This window comes from Rutidosis leptorrhynchoides, chromosome 7 (assembly GCF_046630445.1).
Source record: "Rutidosis leptorrhynchoides isolate AG116_Rl617_1_P2 chromosome 7, CSIRO_AGI_Rlap_v1, whole genome shotgun sequence".
Classification (NCBI taxonomy): domain Eukaryota; kingdom Viridiplantae; phylum Streptophyta; class Magnoliopsida; order Asterales; family Asteraceae; genus Rutidosis; species Rutidosis leptorrhynchoides.
In genome coordinates, this window is record NC_092339.1 from 4,671,079 (window position 1) to 4,689,892 (window position 18,814).

The 18,814-nt window shown below is 34.2% G+C and overlaps 2 protein-coding genes and 1 pseudogene across 5 annotated transcripts; 2 read left to right on the top strand and 1 right to left on the bottom strand.

Moving 5' to 3' along the window:
* The first annotated feature begins 506 nt into the window (after window positions 1-506).
* LOC139857530 (uncharacterized) lies at window positions 507-3,697 on the top strand. Of its 4 annotated transcripts, none has more exons than XM_071846331.1 (4): window positions 507-653; window positions 994-1,390; window positions 1,834-3,103; window positions 3,210-3,697. In XM_071846331.1, the coding sequence occupies exons 2-4, from the start codon at window positions 1,086-1,088 to the stop codon at window positions 3,237-3,239; spliced, it is 1,605 nt and encodes a 534-aa protein (XP_071702432.1). In that variant the 5' UTR covers window positions 507-653; window positions 994-1,085; the 3' UTR covers window positions 3,240-3,697. The 4 variants fall into 4 exon arrangements, with proteins under 4 accessions (XP_071702432.1, XP_071702433.1, XP_071702434.1 ...); XM_071846332.1 differs by having other exon boundaries at window positions 999-1,390; XM_071846333.1 differs by having other exon boundaries at window positions 1,015-1,390.
* A 9,370-nt stretch (window positions 3,698-13,067) lies between these two features.
* LOC139858344 (protein trichome berefringence-like 7) lies at window positions 13,068-16,095 on the top strand (annotated as a pseudogene).
* A 1,053-nt stretch (window positions 16,096-17,148) lies between these two features.
* LOC139856910 (protein SRC2-like) lies at window positions 17,149-18,131 on the bottom strand. Its single transcript, XM_071845624.1, has one exon. The coding sequence runs from the start codon at window positions 17,999-18,001 to the stop codon at window positions 17,345-17,347; it is 657 nt and encodes a 218-aa protein (XP_071701725.1). The 5' UTR covers window positions 18,002-18,131; the 3' UTR covers window positions 17,149-17,344.
* Between the last annotated feature and the right edge of the window lie 683 nt (window positions 18,132-18,814).

Sequence of the window (18,814 nt, forward strand, 5' to 3'; positions counted from 1 at the left end):
TGACTGGACCATGGCATGAAAAGGGGGAAGTTGTAATAGGGGCTTGAATTTGTGGGTGATGTGGTAAAATTTGATTGGTATTTGAATGATAAAATACTAAAAAGGTAGAGAGATAAATAACACTAACCAATCAGCACTTAACACGTCATGGTCATTCTCCTTCCTCTTGGGCACATTTGATTGACAAACGCCTATAGACAAATGCCACAAATGCCCCCATTCCTATCATTGGTGGGGCGTTTGTGGTGACACCTCATGAGCATTTGGGGGAGAACCGCCCCCTTATCTACGGTCCTAAGTGTCTATTTACATGCTCCATATAAAATAAATTTCAAGCACAATTCTATTAACTCAAAATAGTGTAACAGTTGTTAAGTTTCTTAACCTTTAGGGACTAAATTGGTAGTTATATTAGGGAACTTCGAACTTGGAAGTTAATTCTACATTTTTCAGTTTAACCCCCAAATTTCATATAATCTCCAAATCACAGGTTGATTGGTAACAAATTTAACGACCTAACATCTACATTCTCAATTCTCATAGATCCTTTCGTTCCTCATTCTTCATACTTCGTAATTCATATAGCTGCAGCTCAACAACAACAATTGTGTGATATTACGCACACAATTTTAGGGTTTTATCTTCGTTTACAGGTATTTCTCGATTTGAATTAGGGTTTCTAGCTCCATTATTTTTAATTCGTATTTGTGGGATTGGGTATAGTTGTTATTGATTGTTATTGATTATACGTGTAATTTTGGGCACGAATGTTAATTTAACTTACATGAGATCTTGTAATTATACTTGGCTTCTGTCACTAGCTATGTGTAAACTGAAGTACCTAGTGTGCTTTATATTCATTTATATGGAACTGGAGTTTTGTATATTCAAAATTGGGAAATTAATTAAAAGCAAGTCAGCTGTAGTATATATTCATAAAAGTTAACTGTTGTTTAATGTTCATTTATGGAGCATATCATTTTATGATTGTAGTGTAGTTTTTTGCAACCCCAGATTATGCTTGTACCTTACTACCGTTGCTGTAGAAGGTAAAAGCTGCAGAGTTGTGATTGAAAGGTGGGAGTATGAGTGGCAGACGGAGGAAATCTGAATCTTTATGGGACAGAAAAGAAGACGAAGTTCTTCAAAATGAGACCAAAGATTTTGATTCGAGCTTTCATGGAGATGGTTCACCAAAATGGTTGAATGTAGAAGCTAATGATGAATTGATGTCTGATGATTTCTTTATAGAACCATCACGAGAATCTATGCACGTAAATGAAAACATGTCAATGGATAATGACAGACGTAGAATGAAGATGGATCCTGCTTTTGATGGATGGGATAGTCAATATAGCTCCCGCGCAGAAGACAATGTTCAACCCTACAGGTTTGCAAATTTTTACTTTTATTTAATCATCATTAAACCAAATCCATAAATGATCCGTTCCTTATCTTTTGTTAGAGGAAATTTCCAAAGTAATCATCCAAATTATTAGATTCTAGTGTCTTGGTGAACTTACTGCTGCTAAAAACTTTGTAATTATTCACGGGTCAATCTCTTTTAGTTAGCCTGTCAAATATGATTACACATGTTATATTACTACGTTGTTTTCATCAAACATAGTTTTATGAATAAGGTGAATTAGAGTTTTATGCATAAAAACACACTTTGAACGACCTTTTTAACCCTTTCAATATGTTTCCTTTGAAGCTTAACTTTACTCGTTGTAGATAAAAAGGTAATTCAAATCAACCCATTTGTAAGTAAATGGGATGAAATAGCCATGTCCTTTTTGTGTCATTATGCCTGCTTTTTGATGCTACATGTAGGGATGTTGATCGAGGAGTAGGTAGCCTTGAAAATTCAAGCAGGGCTAGAGACCGAAGTAGGAGCAGGAGTTTGAGTCCACACCGAAACAAGGGCAGGGATAGGGACCGGGACCGAGACCTTAACCGAGGTAGCACCAGGGTCAGGGACCAGGGCATGGCTAGGAACCCATCTAGAGGTGGTGAAAACCGTATTGATCACGAGTCAGGGGATTATCATAGAAGCGACAGGAGTGGTTATGATTATCTAGATCATAGGAGAAAATCAACCCAAAGTAAAAAACCGCCATGCAGGTTTTTTATGATGGGTAAATGCAACCGTAGCAGTTGCAAGTTTTCTCACGATCTTCCAATATCAGAGGGCGATGGAAGATTACATGATAACATCCGTGACCGTAACTCGGGGTTTTCTGATTTTCCAAATCCTAAACCCGACTCTGATGACAAGAACAAATCTTGGAATGACCCGTTTTGGAACAATCTGGAATCAGGAGGTTTCAATAAAACGTCGCGTGATCTTGATCTTGATCTTGGTAGTAATCAAGAATCCCAACCCATTCGTGACAGTTCTCAATTGTACAACTCTGATGGTCAAAACATAGTATCTGTTGAGACCAACCCAAACCATTATTCCTATGGAGAACGTTTCAATCAGGATGTTGTTCATCATAATTCTTCTCAATTACCTTCAAATGTTAACACGAATGGGTCCGATTCTCAGTTGAATGGTTCTGCTAACGAAATGCTTTTTCATATGGACTTTCAGAATCAGTCAGAGATTCAGAATAAAGAAAGTTTGGAACTTTTAGAGTCTTTTAAGAACAATAAGCCACAAGTAAATGAAACCATAGCAGAAGCTGACCCAGTTCATCAGATATCTTCAAACCTGAATCTCACCAAAAGTCAAAGTTCAATGGAACCAGTTGAACATCTGGAAGTGAACGAGAACAAAATAGTTGATAAGTCTAAGGCTGAAGAACAAAATATGAATCCTGGAAAATGTGAGGCACAGGAAAAAGTAGAGGAGGGTAAAATGGGCAATGATGAAAAGGCTATGAGACAATTTAAGGTTGCGTTGGTAGAATTTGTTAAAGAGATTTTAAAGCCGACATGGAAGGAAGGTAAGATGAGTAGAGAAGTTTATAAAACAATTGTAAAGAAAGTGGTTGATAAGGTTACAAGTACCATACAAGGAGTACAGATCCCAAGAACACAAGAAAAGATTGATCAATATCTTGCTTTCTCTAAATCCAAAATTACTAAGCTTGTCGAGGTAAGTAATCTATTTTGTTGTTCCGATAGTATTTTGATTCATGTCTATATTTCTAATAAATGTGTCAATTTTGACCCATCTACTTGTAACATTTTTTCATCTGCAGGCATATGTGGGAAGGCATCAAAAGGCTTAGTAAATACTTTTGGCACACTCATTCCACTTCCGTTACCAAACTCTCACGAGGTTCTAAAATTATTGCATATGTGGAGTTATTAGTTGAGATAGAATAGAATGTTGTATAAGTATGTTTCGGCCGCTCTACTAAATCAATTTATTTGGTCATGAAAATTGAAGTTCAAATCAACTTTTGCCGCTCAGTCCTGCTTTCATGTAAACGTATAATGACACATTTGTCCTTGCTGGGCATGAACAAGAAGTTATATAAAACAATAATGGTAGATTGCCAACCTTGTTTTTTCCCCTGGGAAATAGTAGAGGGCAAAAATGGTTGGAATATAGTGCAGTGACCAAATAAATGATTGTAGAGCAAATGGTGAAACTTTACTTCTTAGAGAAAGATATTTTATAGTTGGTGCAAGAGATGTATTTTTGTTATGTTTTATAATAATTATTAATTTTTTTATCTTTTTACTGAGAAACTGTTGATTAGCCTTGTACTATTTAAAACATCATTTGATTGGCTTCTGGAGGTCTAGTATTGTATCACCTTGGTAACAATCTAACAAATAGTAGCCAGCTGGTTTAAGGACCAAGTGTATGAATAGTTACTAGTTAGTTCAACACTATTTACGTTGAGACAATTTGTTTAATCCTCATAGACTACACTGAATCAAATGGGGATGAATACATCATCGAGGTCTTATATTGGTAACCTTTGACCAACAAGATGGATCGATGCACTCTACAACAAATGAATCTGATTTTCAAGAAAAATGGTGGGTAGAAATTAACAAAAAGTTATACTCCATAACATTTGGCAGGCTCATTGAAAGTAGATTGTAATCTATAAACTGAAAAATTATATAAACTTCTACAACTGCTACTTTGAACAAACTTTGAGCTAACAATTTCATCCTACAAAACGCATAAAAAACTATAATCAAGTATGAAAAATATCATACTAATTGATTCGCCAAAGTGATTAATCAATACAGAATTAGATGAATCGAGAATTATGGACAGACAAACTCGTGTCACTGATAGCATGAGAAAAGTTAGCAAGGACAATGGCATTTGTAACATGAATTCTTTTGTAACTGTATTCTTTTGAGGGTTACTACATTTTTTTTTTTTTTTTTTTTTGGAAGGCAGTGGATCGCTACGAGTATTCTTTTGTAACATGAATTATTCAACTAGAGAATAGAAGATAAGTAAAAAAAACTCATGTTTCTTTCTATTACACTTTTTACTAACATATATGCTATTTGATGCATATGTCACTGTTATTCCTTTGTGGAAAACATGCCCCTTAAAACCTTATGTTAAAAGCAGCGTCAAACAAATTACGCCATTTTTTTTTTCTATAACTTGTGTTTGTCTCTTGTTAGTTTGTAGAGAGTTGTTTCGGTATAATCAAGTTAATGTTCGATATAGATAGTTTGTATGTTTGCCGCTCTATAGGTACGATGTTCTCTTTTGTATCTTTTGTTGAAGATGCTTTCTTTTCGAAAATATTTATTTAAGTTTTCATTTAAAAAAAAAAATTTGTGTTTGCTAATTTATTCCTTTTATATTTGCAGGTATTCTTTAGTAAAATGACACTAAATATTTAGTGAAAGAAAAGTAAAAGATGTTGATGTGATTGAAAAAATCCGAGTGAAAACAAACTAAGATATATGAAGCGCCTTGTGACTAACTTTAAAATATATATATATATATATATATATATATATATATATATATATATATATATATATATATATATATATATATATATATACATCTTTGGGTGGAGTATTTTTTTATTTGTTTTTACACATTCATTATCTTTTTTTTTTCTTTTTTTTTTGGCCAAAAAATGATAACTTTATAGCCATTCTTAATCTCGGAAAGAGACAAGAAATAAGAATACACAAGAAAACCACGGATGTTTGCGGGTCGGAAATTTTGTATTTGCGCGGATTCGAATTGTAAAGGCTTTTGCAGCGGTTGGCATGTTCATACTAGTAAATTTCGTAACGCCGGGCTGAAGAAATTCGAGTCTAAAGGTGGGGTCAAGTTGAGAGGTAAGGTAAAGAAAAAGAAAGAAAATGATAGTGCTTTTGTTTGCAGAATTGTAGTGACGATGATGAGGTGGGACTCGCGATACATAGGAGTTTCGTCGGGATGTGAAGGAGGTTTTTTTTACGAATACAGGAACGGAGATTTAAACTCTCATTTGGCGGAAAGCTCCAACAGTGAAGAGATCGGAATCGAGTCGACTTTTACTTTCAAGGCTAATGCGGATGGTGGTGTCAACAACAACAATGGTGGTTGATTGGCTTTGTTTTTGAAGTTTTTTAGGCGGTTGGTATCGGTGTTTGGGTCATTTTTGAAGTGTTTTAGCGTTAGGTTGGTCTCTTTGTAATGCCTAGTTTTTTTTGTTCTCGAGCCTCGCTCGTGGTTTTCACATTACATTATCTTATGCATATTACTATATTATCTAATAGACAAAAAACATGAATAGTAATTAGGGGCATTTTCGACCTTTCACCTTTTTTTTTTTTTAATTTTAACCAACTTTCATTTTACCAAGCCCCCCACACTTTTTTCAAATATTCAAATCGACTGCCAAACCAGGGGGTAAAATGTCAAATAACTATTTTCGTAAAAAATCTTAAATAAACTCCACCCAAATATTCAACGGGTCATATCTTCGCGCTCGCAACGAGTTAAATTTTTCCGACACCATAGTTAAACTCGAAATAATTTTAGAAACACAATGTCACTAGCTATACGCAAAACGGACGCTTTTTAAAAAACGCTAAATATTTTGGGTAATTTTCATACACGTTGATTTTGCGTTAAATTTTTAAAAGTCGACAATTCTATAGCGAAAGCGGAGATGCACATATATTGTTAATTTAAAATAACATTTAAATCTTTCACGGATTATACATTTTAGTTCGACTCGAGTTGCGCTTCAACGTCATCATCGTTAGCCACGAAATAATTTTACAAACTAAACGAAATAAAATACATTGAAAACCGAACCCCCGCGCGAAGCGAGAGTTCGAAAACTAGTTATACCTATATACTAAAATGCGTGGCGAATTTCGTCGTTTCAGTTATTTCGGATTGTCGTTTTGAGTTTGCGTTCACAATACAAACGGCCCCTCAAATTCGGCTCAATTTACACAACAGCCCCTCAGCTTTACACTTTTTCAGGGGTAGAAAGCGTAAATATATAATTTTATTAAAATATAATAAACTAATTTCACCCAAATTTTTAACGGGCCTTATTTTCTCGCTCGGTGCGAGTTAAATTTTTCCGAAATCACCGTTCAACTCGAAAAAATCTAACGAACGCAACGGGACTAACTACGCGCGAAACGGACATCATTAAAAAACACTAAATATTTCGGACTATATTTCATACATATACATACGCGTACAACAAACAATTCAACCTATTAGATATATTAGGTACCAAACAAGATATATCTAAATTCGACCGCGCGTTAAATACAAGCGCAACAACTCAACAACTCGCTGTCGAAATTTTTTTCTAGTTACTCCTAACAAGTGATTGCGCACAGATATCACTCCTAATATTTACACCTCCTATCAATTTTGATATTCCCCTAAAAATGCCGACTAAAAATCATTCACCAAATAATATACAATTGTTATAATTCAGTAGGCTTATAACTACTTTTAGTGGTTTGATTCTTGATGTTATAATTCAGTAGGCTTATAACTACCTTTAGTGATTTGATTCTTGATTAAGAATACTAATAATGAAGTGTAAGAACAAAGATGATAATGGAGAGAAAGAAAGAAACACTTTGTAAGTGTGAGAAATGGTGCAAGTTTAATGCTTGCATTCATGGCTATTTATAGCAAAAATATCACAAGTTTAGGTAATACAATAATATTACTTTTGTGTATCAATAATTGACTATCCATTTATATATATATATATATTTATATATTATAACACTCCCCCTTGGATAGCAATTTTGTTTGTTGAAGATCAACTGTAAGTTACTGCCTCGTTAAAAACCTTGCTAAAGAAAACCCAGTGGGAAAAAAACTTTAGCTAAGGGAAAAAGAGTGCAGCATGGAGTTGACTCCCCCTCAAGTAGACATCGCTTCAGTTGTTACATCTTTTGAACATGTCTCATACCAATGTTATGAACGTGTGTTCTGAAAATAGCAGTTGGAAGTGCTTTCGTGAAAAGATCAGCAGAGTTTTTGCTGGATTGAACATATCTCATTTCAATCTCGTTGTCCTTAATGAGATTTTGAGTGTATGAGAAGAATCTAGGAGGTATGTGTTTGGTTCGGTCACTTTTGATATACCCTTCTTTCATCTGTGCTATGCAAGCTGCATTATCTTCATAGATAATTGTTGGACTTTTATCGCGTTCTAGTCCACAAGAATCAGTAATGATTTGTGTCATTGATCTCAACCAAAAACATTCCCGAGTAGCTTCATGTAATGCAATCACTTCGGCATGATTTGATGATGTAGCAACAAGTGTTTGTTTTTGAGAACGCCATGATATTGCAGTACCTCCATTTAGGAATACATATCCAGTTTGAGATTTAGCTTTATGTGGATCAGATAAATAACCTGCATCAGCATAACCAACCAAATCTTGTTTTGATTCGTTAGAATAAAATAATCCTAAATCAGTAGTTCCTCGAAGGTATCGAAATACGTGTTTGATCCCATTCCAGTGACTTTTGGTATGAGCAGAGCTGAACCTTGCCAACAAATTAACTGCAAAAGAAATGTCAGGTCTTGTACAATTTGTAAGATACATAAGAGCTCCAATTGCACTAAGATATGGTACTTCTGGTCCAAGAATATCTTCATGATCTTCACATGGACGAAATGGATCAGTTTCAACATTGAGTGATCTAACAACCATAGGAGTACTTAATGGTTTTGCCTTGTCCATATTGAAACGTTTCAAAATCTTTTCAGTATATGTTGTTTGATGTACAAGTAAACCATTAGGCATATGCTCAATTTGTAAACCAAGGCAATACTTGGTTTTTCCGAGATCTTTCATTTCAAATTCTTTCTTTAGAAGTTGAATGGCTTCATAGATCTCTTTATTTGTACCTATGATGTTAAGATCATCAACATAAACAGCTATGATCACATATCCGGATGTTGTTTTCTTAATGAAAACACAAGGGCAAGTAAGGTTATTTGTATACCCTTTTCTTATCAAGTAATCACTTAATCGGTTATACCACATACGTCCCGATTGTTTTAACCCATATAAAGATATTTGTAATTTAATCGAATACATTTCTTTGGGTTTTGCATTTGATGCTTCTGGTACCTTAAATCCTTCAGGTATCTTCATATATATATCACTATCAAGTGATCCATATAGGTAAGCAGTCACAACATCCATGAGATGCATTTCTAAATTTTTAGAAACTGTCAGGCTGATTAAGTACCTAAAAGTAATTGCATCCATAACAGGGGAATAAGTTTCTTCATAATCAATTCCCGGTCTTTGAGAAAAACCTTGAGCTACAAGTCTAGCTTTATACCTTGTAACTTCATTTTTCTCATTTCTTTTTCGGACAAAAATCCATCTGTATCCTACAGGTTTCACATCTTTAGGAGTGAGAATGATGGATCTGAAAACTTTTCTTTTATTGAGTGATTCTAATTCAGCTCGTATTGCTTCTTTCCATTGAGCCCAATCATGTCTATTTTGACATTCAACCATAGATGTTGGTTCTGGATCATCATCATTATTCATGATGTCATATGCAACATTAAATGAAAATTTCTCATCAAGATTTTTCATTTCATTTCGGTTCCATAATATTTTTGAATATGCATAATTGATTGCAATTTCTGTATTGACATCATCAATCTCCTCTGCAGTAGGAGTACTGATTTGTGGTTCTTCTTGAACACTTTCTTTTACTTCATTATCAGCTGATTTTCTTTTTCGAGGATTTTTATCCTTTGAACCAATTGGTCTTCCACGTTTCTGACGTGGCAAAGATTCATGAGTGACGTTATTGCCAGCTTTTGGAATTTCAATTCGAGCTGGAGTATTTACTGCTGGTATATATGATTTTGCCACCGTTTTTGTATCTGTAAATGCATCAGGCAATTGATTTGCAAGTTCTTGTATATGCATTATCTTTTGAACTTCTGTCTCGCATTCTTTTGTGCGAGGATCAAGATACTTTAATTGAGGTTCACACCATGAAACATATTTTCTTTATTTTTCATTTCTCCCCCTAATCTAGGGAACAATGTTTCATTAAAATGACAATCAGCAAAACGTGCTGTAAAAACGTCACCTGTCATAGGTTCAATATACCTTAATATTAAAGATGTTTCATATCCAACATATATTCCCAACCTCCTTTGAGGACCCATTTTTGTACGTTGTGGTGTCGCAATTGGAACATACACTGCACAACCAAATGTTCTAAGATGGAAAATATTTGGCTCTTGACCAAAAGCAAGTTGTAGGGGGAATATTTATGACTTGCACTTGGTCTGATGCGAATCAATGCAGCAGCATGTAAAATTGCATGACCCCATATAGATACAGGGAGTTTTGTTCTCATTATCAATGGTCTAGCGATTAACTGTAAACGTTTAATTAATGACTCGGCTAAACCATTTTGTATATGCACATGAGCAACAGAATGTTCAACAACAATTCCTATAGACATGCAATAGTCATTAAATGCTTGAGATGTAAATTCACCAGCATTATCAAGTCTCACCCTTTTAATGGTGTAATCAGGAAAATGAGCTCTCAATTTAATAATTTGGGCAAGAAATTTTGTAAATGCCACATTACGGCTTGATAATAGACAAACATGAGACCATCTGCTAGATGCGTCTATTAGAACCATGAAATATCTAAATGGTCCACATGGTGGATGAATTGGTCCACATATATCACCTTGAATTCTTTCAAGAAACATTGGTGATTCTTTCTCAACCTTAAATGGTGAGGGTCAAGTTATCAATTTTCCAAGAGAGCAAGATGTACATGGAACCATTGTATCATGATGGATTTTTCTATCCTTTAGTGGATGTCCATGAGTACATTCAATAATCCTTTTCATCATTGTTGATCCTGGATGGCCTAATCTGTTATGCCATAAACTGAATACACCAGGATCAATATATTTTTCGTTAACTACCATATGTATTTCTGATACATTTATATGTGTATAATGTAATCCAGAACTAAGTCTTGGCAGTTTTTCAACCACATGACTCTTGTCAGTGATACTTAAATATTTCTCATTTTCTGTTGTCACTGACTGATAATCATACCCGTTAAGGTATATGTCGGAGAAACTCAATAAATTTCTGCTTGACTTGGGAGAAAATAAGGCATCATTTATTAAAATTTTTGTACCATTTGGTAGTATGAAATTTGCCTTTCCTATCCCTTTTATCAAGTTAGCAGGTCCTGATATTGTATGTATAGTTCCTTCCGTTGGTTTTAGATCAATAAAATATTTCTCGGATTTAAGTATAGTGTGTGTAGTTCCACTGTCTGCTATACAGAGATCTCCACCACTTGATTGATGTTGTATTCCAGCAAAATTCATATTGAACTTCATATATAAGAAATAAATAGTGAGTACATTAATATTACACAATATTTTACACGCAAATAGATAGTACTGAAACATTTAGCAAACATAATGACAAAGACAGACGATATTAAATCGTTTATTTTTCGAAAGACACACAACTTAAACATTCAAGAAATCTTCATATAAATCAGATGGTTTCTCAGTGACTGTTGGATCGACGTTATCCACAAAGTTTACTTCCTTTTCTTTATCTTTCAGCAAATCCTGATACATCTTAACAAGATGTTTAGATGTTCGGCAAGTATTAGCCCAGTGGCCCATTCTACCACATCTGTAGCAAGATTCTTCAGAATTTTTAGAAGAATTTTCTTCAACATCTTGTTTAGTGGGCTTGTTTTGTGGTTGATATTTATATTTTCGTGAATTATTATTTCTTTGACCACCACGGCCACGACCACGACCACGTCCTCGCCCATTACCATTACCATTACCATAAGGATGGTTTCTACCATAGTTATGGCTTTTGGCATGATGATGGTGATGGTTATTATAACCACGACCTTGCCCACGTCCTTGTCCCTGTTTATAATTATTTGCAGTATTTGCTTCAGGGATTGCAAGTGTACTAGTAGGACGGGATTGCTGATTTTTCATTAATAGCTCATCATTTTGCTCTGCAACTAAGAGATATGAATTAAGTTCAGGATATGTTTTGAACTTTAGCATTCTCAAATTTCTTTGCACTGTGATGTTTGCAGCATTCATTGTGGAGAAAGTTTTCTCCATCATGTCTGCATCACTTATTTCATGTCCACATAATTTAAGTTGTGAACATGTATTATACAGAGCTGAGCTATATTCATTTACTTTCTTAAAGTCTTGGAACCTTAATGTTCTCCATTGTTTCATAGCAGCTGGAAGTAAAATTTCTCTTTGATTATTGAATCTGCTTTTGAGACCTTCCCATAAAACATGGGGATCTTCTACAGTCACATAATTATTTTGTAAGCATTTATCAATATGTTGATGAATAAAGCAACATGCCGTTGCTTGTTCTTTTTCAGAACAAGTGTTGTTTTCATTTATGACTTCAAGAATGCCCATTGATTTAAGATGCATTTTTACTTTTATAACCCATGGCATGTAGTTGTTTCCAGTTGATTCTAAAGGAGTAAATTTAAGCTTTTTCAGATTCGACATTTACTATTAAAACAAACAACATGATAAATTATAGTCACTTTATATTCATAAGTATATAAACATTAAACATAAATTTAATATAACATAAATGATAAGTAGGTGACAGTGTCGACCATATGTAAGCAATCATTAATAAATGTTATATAACATAAATATAAATATTAGTAAACATAAATGATAATTAGGCGACAGTGTAGGCCATATAAATGTTAGATAATTGAAATATAAATGTTAGTAACATAAATGATAATTAGACGACAGTGTCGACCATATATTATTCAGGTGGTATAACCGACCATATATCATTTAGGTGGCAGAGCCAACCATAATTAGTATTAAGATTATCGTGCTGATAACGTGTTATAATTCAGTAGGCTTATAACTACCTTTAGTGGTTTGATTCTTGATGTTATAATTCAGTAGGCTTATAACTACCTTTAGTGATTTGATTCTTGATTAAGAATACTAATAATGAAGTGTAAGAACAAAGATGATAATGGAGAGAAAGAAAGAAACACTTTGTAAGTGTGAGAAATGGTGCAAGTTTAATGCTTGCATTCATGGCTATTTATAGCAAAAATATCACAAGTTTAGGTAATACAATAATATTACTTTTGTTTATCAATAATTGACTATCCATTTATATATATTTATTTATATATTATAACAACAATCACCTTCAATTCTTTTCATCAATTGTTACGACCTTTAAAATGACCCAACTGCCCTTCACTTATCAAAGTCTATTTCCTTCTAATCGTCGGGTTCAATCTAACAATGATTTACTTCAACCCTAGTTGACACAACATCATGGTTCTTGCTAAACCGTAGGGTATAATCCTCAATCTTTAGCTGGCAGTGCTAATACGTGGAAGAAAATGTTGAAAATAACTAATTGATTTGCATTATCATTTACAAGTTTTTGTGCTGGATCACTGCTTAATTCTTTGATTTTGGTTATGGGTTTGCTGCAAGTTTGTTTCTTCTTTGATATACAAATATGGGTAATTGAAAAAATTTGATATTTTTTTGAAAAAATATATAAATGATTCATAGAATACATTGGAGTTCATCTTTGCGCTTTAGGATTTTGACCATGACTTGGGTGTATAGTAAAAGATTTATTGTTAGGTCATTTAACAGATTCAATGTAGTTAGTTCTTGTTTATTTATTGTATTAGTTTTATTTTGTGGTTATGTATACTTTTATGGAGTTGTTTCATCTGTAAATCTTGAAATAAACACAATTAGTGATGTAGATGTCAAAAAGTCAAAGGGTGTATGTGATCTTTACGATGGAAAATGGGTTTTTGATGAGAGTTACCCTATGTATAGTGCTTCTCAATGTCCTTTTGCTGAAAAAAGTTTTAATTGTTTAGGTAATGGTAAAAAGATAAAGGGTATCAAAAATGGAGATGGGAACCGAATAATTGTGACATTTCTAGGTTTGATGTAAGGGTAGTTTTGGAAAAGCTTTGCGGGAAACGGGTTGTGTTTGTTGGTGATTCTTTTTGAGTAGGACGCAATGGGAATCTATGATATGTTTGCTTATGACTGGTGTGGATGATAAAAGGAGCGTTTATGAAATGAATGGGAACACGATAAGTAAACAGATTAGGTATTTGGGTGTTCAGTTTAGTACTTATAATTTCACGGTAGAGTTTTACCAGTCGGTGTTTCTAATGCAAATTGGTTCTGTTCCGAAACATGCACCGAAGAGAGTTCGGTCAACAATCAAACTTGATGAGTTGGATGGTATTAGCTCAAAGTGGATTGATTCGGATATTCTTGTTTTTAATACAGGTCATTGGTGGAATCACGCGAAGCTATTTAAAATGTAAGTGTTTCTTGCCTGTTTGGTAATCATGTTACTACAAGTCTACAACTTTTTGTAAGTTTTAGTAGATTTTACTCTCTTAAATTGAATATGCATGATTGTACTTTTGCTGTTAAAAGATGGCAACCTAGTTAAACTGATTAACTGAACTTCAAACGATGTTATTACCTTTAATATATAATATATTAACTTATGTTTGGACAGGGGTTGTTATTTTAAGGTCGATGGAAGGCTAAAACTTGGAATGTCAACCCTCGCTGCTTATACAACAGCTTTACGCACTTGGGCTTCATGGGTCAAAAATATGGTTGATACAGACAGGACTCGTGTGTTCTTTAAGACTTTTGAGGGCAATCATTGGAGGTGCGTTAATTTGTTACTATATTCAAACAGTTAATGTAAGTCTTCTTAAGTCATATCATTATCAAAATTGAATCAATTGGTTAATTTGACCGCAAAATAGACTATTACTAGTTTACTACGAATTATTAATGAATTGAAGTACTAAATGTGACTCCATTTCAATGATTCATGACACTTATTATGTATACCAGCGGGCAAAATGGTCACACGTGCAAAGTTACAAAAGACCCGATGTCTAAAATTAAGAGTGAATATATAAGTCCCTTCTTGGATATTATAAAGAGTGTGGTAAGGAATATGTCGGTTCCTGTAACGGCAATGCACGTGACTCCCATTGGCTCATTTCGTAGTGATGCACATGTTGGTACGTGGAGTGATAATCCAACTGTTCCCGATTGTAGCCATTGGTGTTTGCCTGGAGTCCCTGATGCATGGAATGAAATCCTCTTCTCATATCTATGAAATTACAGCACAACATTGTAAGTTGACCATTTGTCTCTGTTGAGGTCAAACCTCATTAGTTTTTAAGCATATTGGATACGATATTTTACAGATTTATGAACTTATATATGAATTAGGAGTATATTACATTTCATATTTTAATAGTAAAATTAATTAATATGTGCCATTATAATATAGGTATCTGTTTCACTCAAATCCTTCCATCTAGTACCAAAGGGGCATTGACATAAGCGAATTTAGGATCAATACTCGAGTATGTCCCTTAATCGACCAAATTTAAATATCTTAATGGTTCATACCATAAGATCACTAATTTTTACACCACTAAGATTTACCCATCGTCATTGGTCTAGCTGTATCGAGGTAACCCCTACAACTAAGAGGTTGTGGGTTCAAGTCCAGGGGTGGACATTTGTATATATCCGTAGGAAAATTCGTGTAGGGCGTCGAGTTTCCCTCTAGAAAAGATTCTTCTATCTAGTGATATAACATTTAACGACTTACATTGGTTTGCTTGTTATTTTTTTAGATAAATTTGACATAGTTTCCAAAACTACCACACACCTCATCTTTCTTGCTTGCTATGAGCGTTACTGATACTCAGAACTGTCTTTCTTTTGCCGGTTGCCGAAGGCTCTTAAAGCCGACAAAATGATCTGGTAATATTTGGATAACCAAGTAAGAATGTGGAGAAGAACCAAAACGGAATGGTTCCGCTTACTTAGAAAAAAAATTCAGTTTCTGTGTGAGTATGCATTAACTGCTTATGGTAATAAATATCACTTGATCACCTTTTAGAATATATGTTTTGTCATTTAAAATACGGCAAAAAACATCTAATTTAATTGAAATTTTTGCCAAATCTTATTATTTTCATCATCAACAAATAGTAGCAAGTACAATAAAGTAAGTACAGTCACATTATATATTTATATATATTACTCCGTATAGCATAAGTTAATCTGCCCAACTTTATTTACATCATCAATTTCAAATTTAAGCTCAAGAAGTTGTACTTTGTGCATAATTTTCACCACGAGGTGTTTGATGCATGTTTTTCCCAAGCTTCTCAATCTTACTGCACTCTTCTACTCCATCAGCATGCAAATCCTCATCAATTGTAATCGAAACAGCTTTCGTGCCATTAGGACCTTGAACAACATTCTTCTGCACCTTTGTATGCTCGTCAACATGCACCAGTTCATTTTTGTTAACTGTCTCTTTGCATTTCAATTTCTTAACGATGAAGCACAAAGCAAACAAGGCAAGTGCAAGAAAGAAAACACAGCCAAACGACACAAAAACTACATATATGACAGTTGTCATTGCTGAAATATCTTGATCTTTTTAGATTAGATGGATGAAATATTTTGGATTTTTGAGATGGGGGTTGATATGTGAAATGTAGTTAGAAAGATGATTATTTTTAGTAGTGAAAGGTGTGATTATATATTGTGTTGGAATATTGAAAAATAGTACATGACTTCCAAGTATCAAGAAACTTGACTCTCATATAAAGCAAGTAAGTTGATTGTATTGTAAAACACTTCTCAAGATTTCATTTTATCTTTATTTTGCTTCATTTTTTCAACCAATCCAGTGTATATGTTAAAAGTTATGAAACATGGACAATAGAATACAAATTGTCCAAAATTTTTAGAATTTATAGATTTATAAAAGAAAAAATAAAAAAATTAAAGATGTTTTCAGTACACTTACTAGCTTAACATATGGGTATCAATGCAAGTTTCTTAAAACTTAGAAGTTATGTACTAGTCCACCAAAATAGTCACAAGCCTTCTATCTCTACTACAAATACCAAATGATCAAACTTCTTATTTTTACATCAAACCCATCATAAATCCTTGAATATTAATCAGTTTCACCACAGAAATTCAATAATGACTTCCGTAGTGTTCATAGTTTTCATTTCGTTTGGTTGTGTTTTCTTCCTTGCACTCGCAACGTTTGTTTTTTGAAGAAGATGAAATGCAGTAAGACGACTGAAAAGGAAGAAATGGTGCACATCGATGAGCATATGAAGGTGCGCGAGAACATCTTGCAAGGTCCAAACGGCATGAAAACTGTGGCTATTACCATTGATGAAGATTTGCATGTTCATGAAAAAGAAGAGTGTGAAGAATGAGAAGCTTGGATTAGGTGTAGGTACATCCCATCTAACAGATAGCGAAGATATCAATGCACAAAGTAAAACTTCTCAAGCTTGATATCGACCAAGATCATAGGGCAATTTGTTAAGGTTGATATAATGAAGTGTTAAGCTATTACTTAATGATAATAAACATTATATTACTAGCAAGTAGCAACATGAATCCTTCTACTATTAATTTGCCATCAAATTATCCCTTTAAAACAAACAAAATGGTTGCTAAATATTGTATATCAATCAAAATACAAATTATACATAATTACATATCAATCATTAATGTTGAAATGCCCACAAAGTTCAGGAGAATGCAAACAAATCAACTTTAAATTGGTATTGCTTCATGAATAAATAATATCACGGTCTTCAGTTTTTCAAGACGATCCTTCTGATTGGACAAATTAAATCGTTACACCACAACATGTTCTTCGACCTTACCCACCCCTATTCTTAGCCAAACTTACCCATCTTCAACACTACTTTACTGCTCGGTTCATCTCGGATGTTGATGCATTTGCTGATTATAACCCATTTGTTGGGGTGGGGGGTATGCATACCCCCCAGGTGGTGTTGTATGTGGGTACCACCCGTTACCATACCCTGCCCCAGAGTAGTTTACATACCCTGGGGGTGGTGTAGTGTACGGTGACTGGTAACCAGACATTCCTTGTTGATTCATCATGTATGTAGGGCCCGACGGATGATTACTACCGGACGTCCCGGTTGATTCTCGTGCAGGAAATGGCTTCTCTATGAATTGGTGTGAAAATGTAAATGTGCCAACCGATTTTCCTCTAATGGTTTGCACCTGGTAGTCGACCACGTGTTCACTTGTTCCTGAGCCGGTATCCATGTCTACAAGTTCACGGACCGGGATAGATACCTCACCGATATCTTTGTCACCCCAAAAACGATGTTGGCGAAGGACAAATAAAAGGGTAGTTGTATTTATAGCTGACTCCTCAACCGGAAACTTCATACGGTGGTTCCATTTAGGGTTTTTGCCATGTGACGAATGGGTCTTTTTTTCGATAACTGATTTTCCATTTAACAATGAAACGACCACGTATACTCTCATCCTAAAGAAAAACAAAAAGTTTGCAAGGCCATTGGCCGAGATAACCGTGATGTCCAACGGGCGATATTCCATGTTGTGTTGAAATGAATACGAAATCGAATACTATTTATGTCTACTTTTTCTTGATTTTTTTCATAAGACTCGAACCCTGAAATGAAATGTGGGTTCAAGTCATGGAAAAAATATCAAGAAATTAAGTGTGTTACTTTCCTTTCTTTTATGTGGTGAGGGGGTTGAGGGTTAATTTTTATTTGAAAAAAAAATATGATTAGTAAAAGGGTCCTACGGTTAATAACTATGGTGGATATGGTGGTTCTACAGTGGCTAGATTAAGGAGGACTTGTAAATTACCTCAAAAATCATAGGGACGTATAAAAGAGGTTATATGAATGATGGTAGGGAGAGATTAGAGGATTGCCATTAATTTTCTAATTATTCCCTCTTTTCCTTTTAATTATTAAACAAAAATGAAAAAATTAGGAGCTTTTATCGAGTTTTTTAGGCGGTTTAATCATATTACTCCTATTAACTAATGATTATTTTTGACCATTTTTCAGCTTATGAAGTCAACAACTAACTACAAGATCATATAGTCAAAATGAGTTTTAATTACTCTCCAGCTTCATGGCCTAATATGCGAGGAAGTCTCCTATCAAAACTTTAGAATTGTAACTTTAAAGGTACCATTCTAATGATTTTTCGAAAATATAAGGAACGTTTCATTTCAGATTCAACTTACACTATGCGCAACCTTCTACGTGATCCTTAATCTTATTTGTTGATTCGACCCACAGAACTCGGCCCATTGACCATTAACTTGTCATTTAATTTACCACTAGTAAAGCAACAAGTATACAAGAATAATACCAGGCATCCATTTTTTTA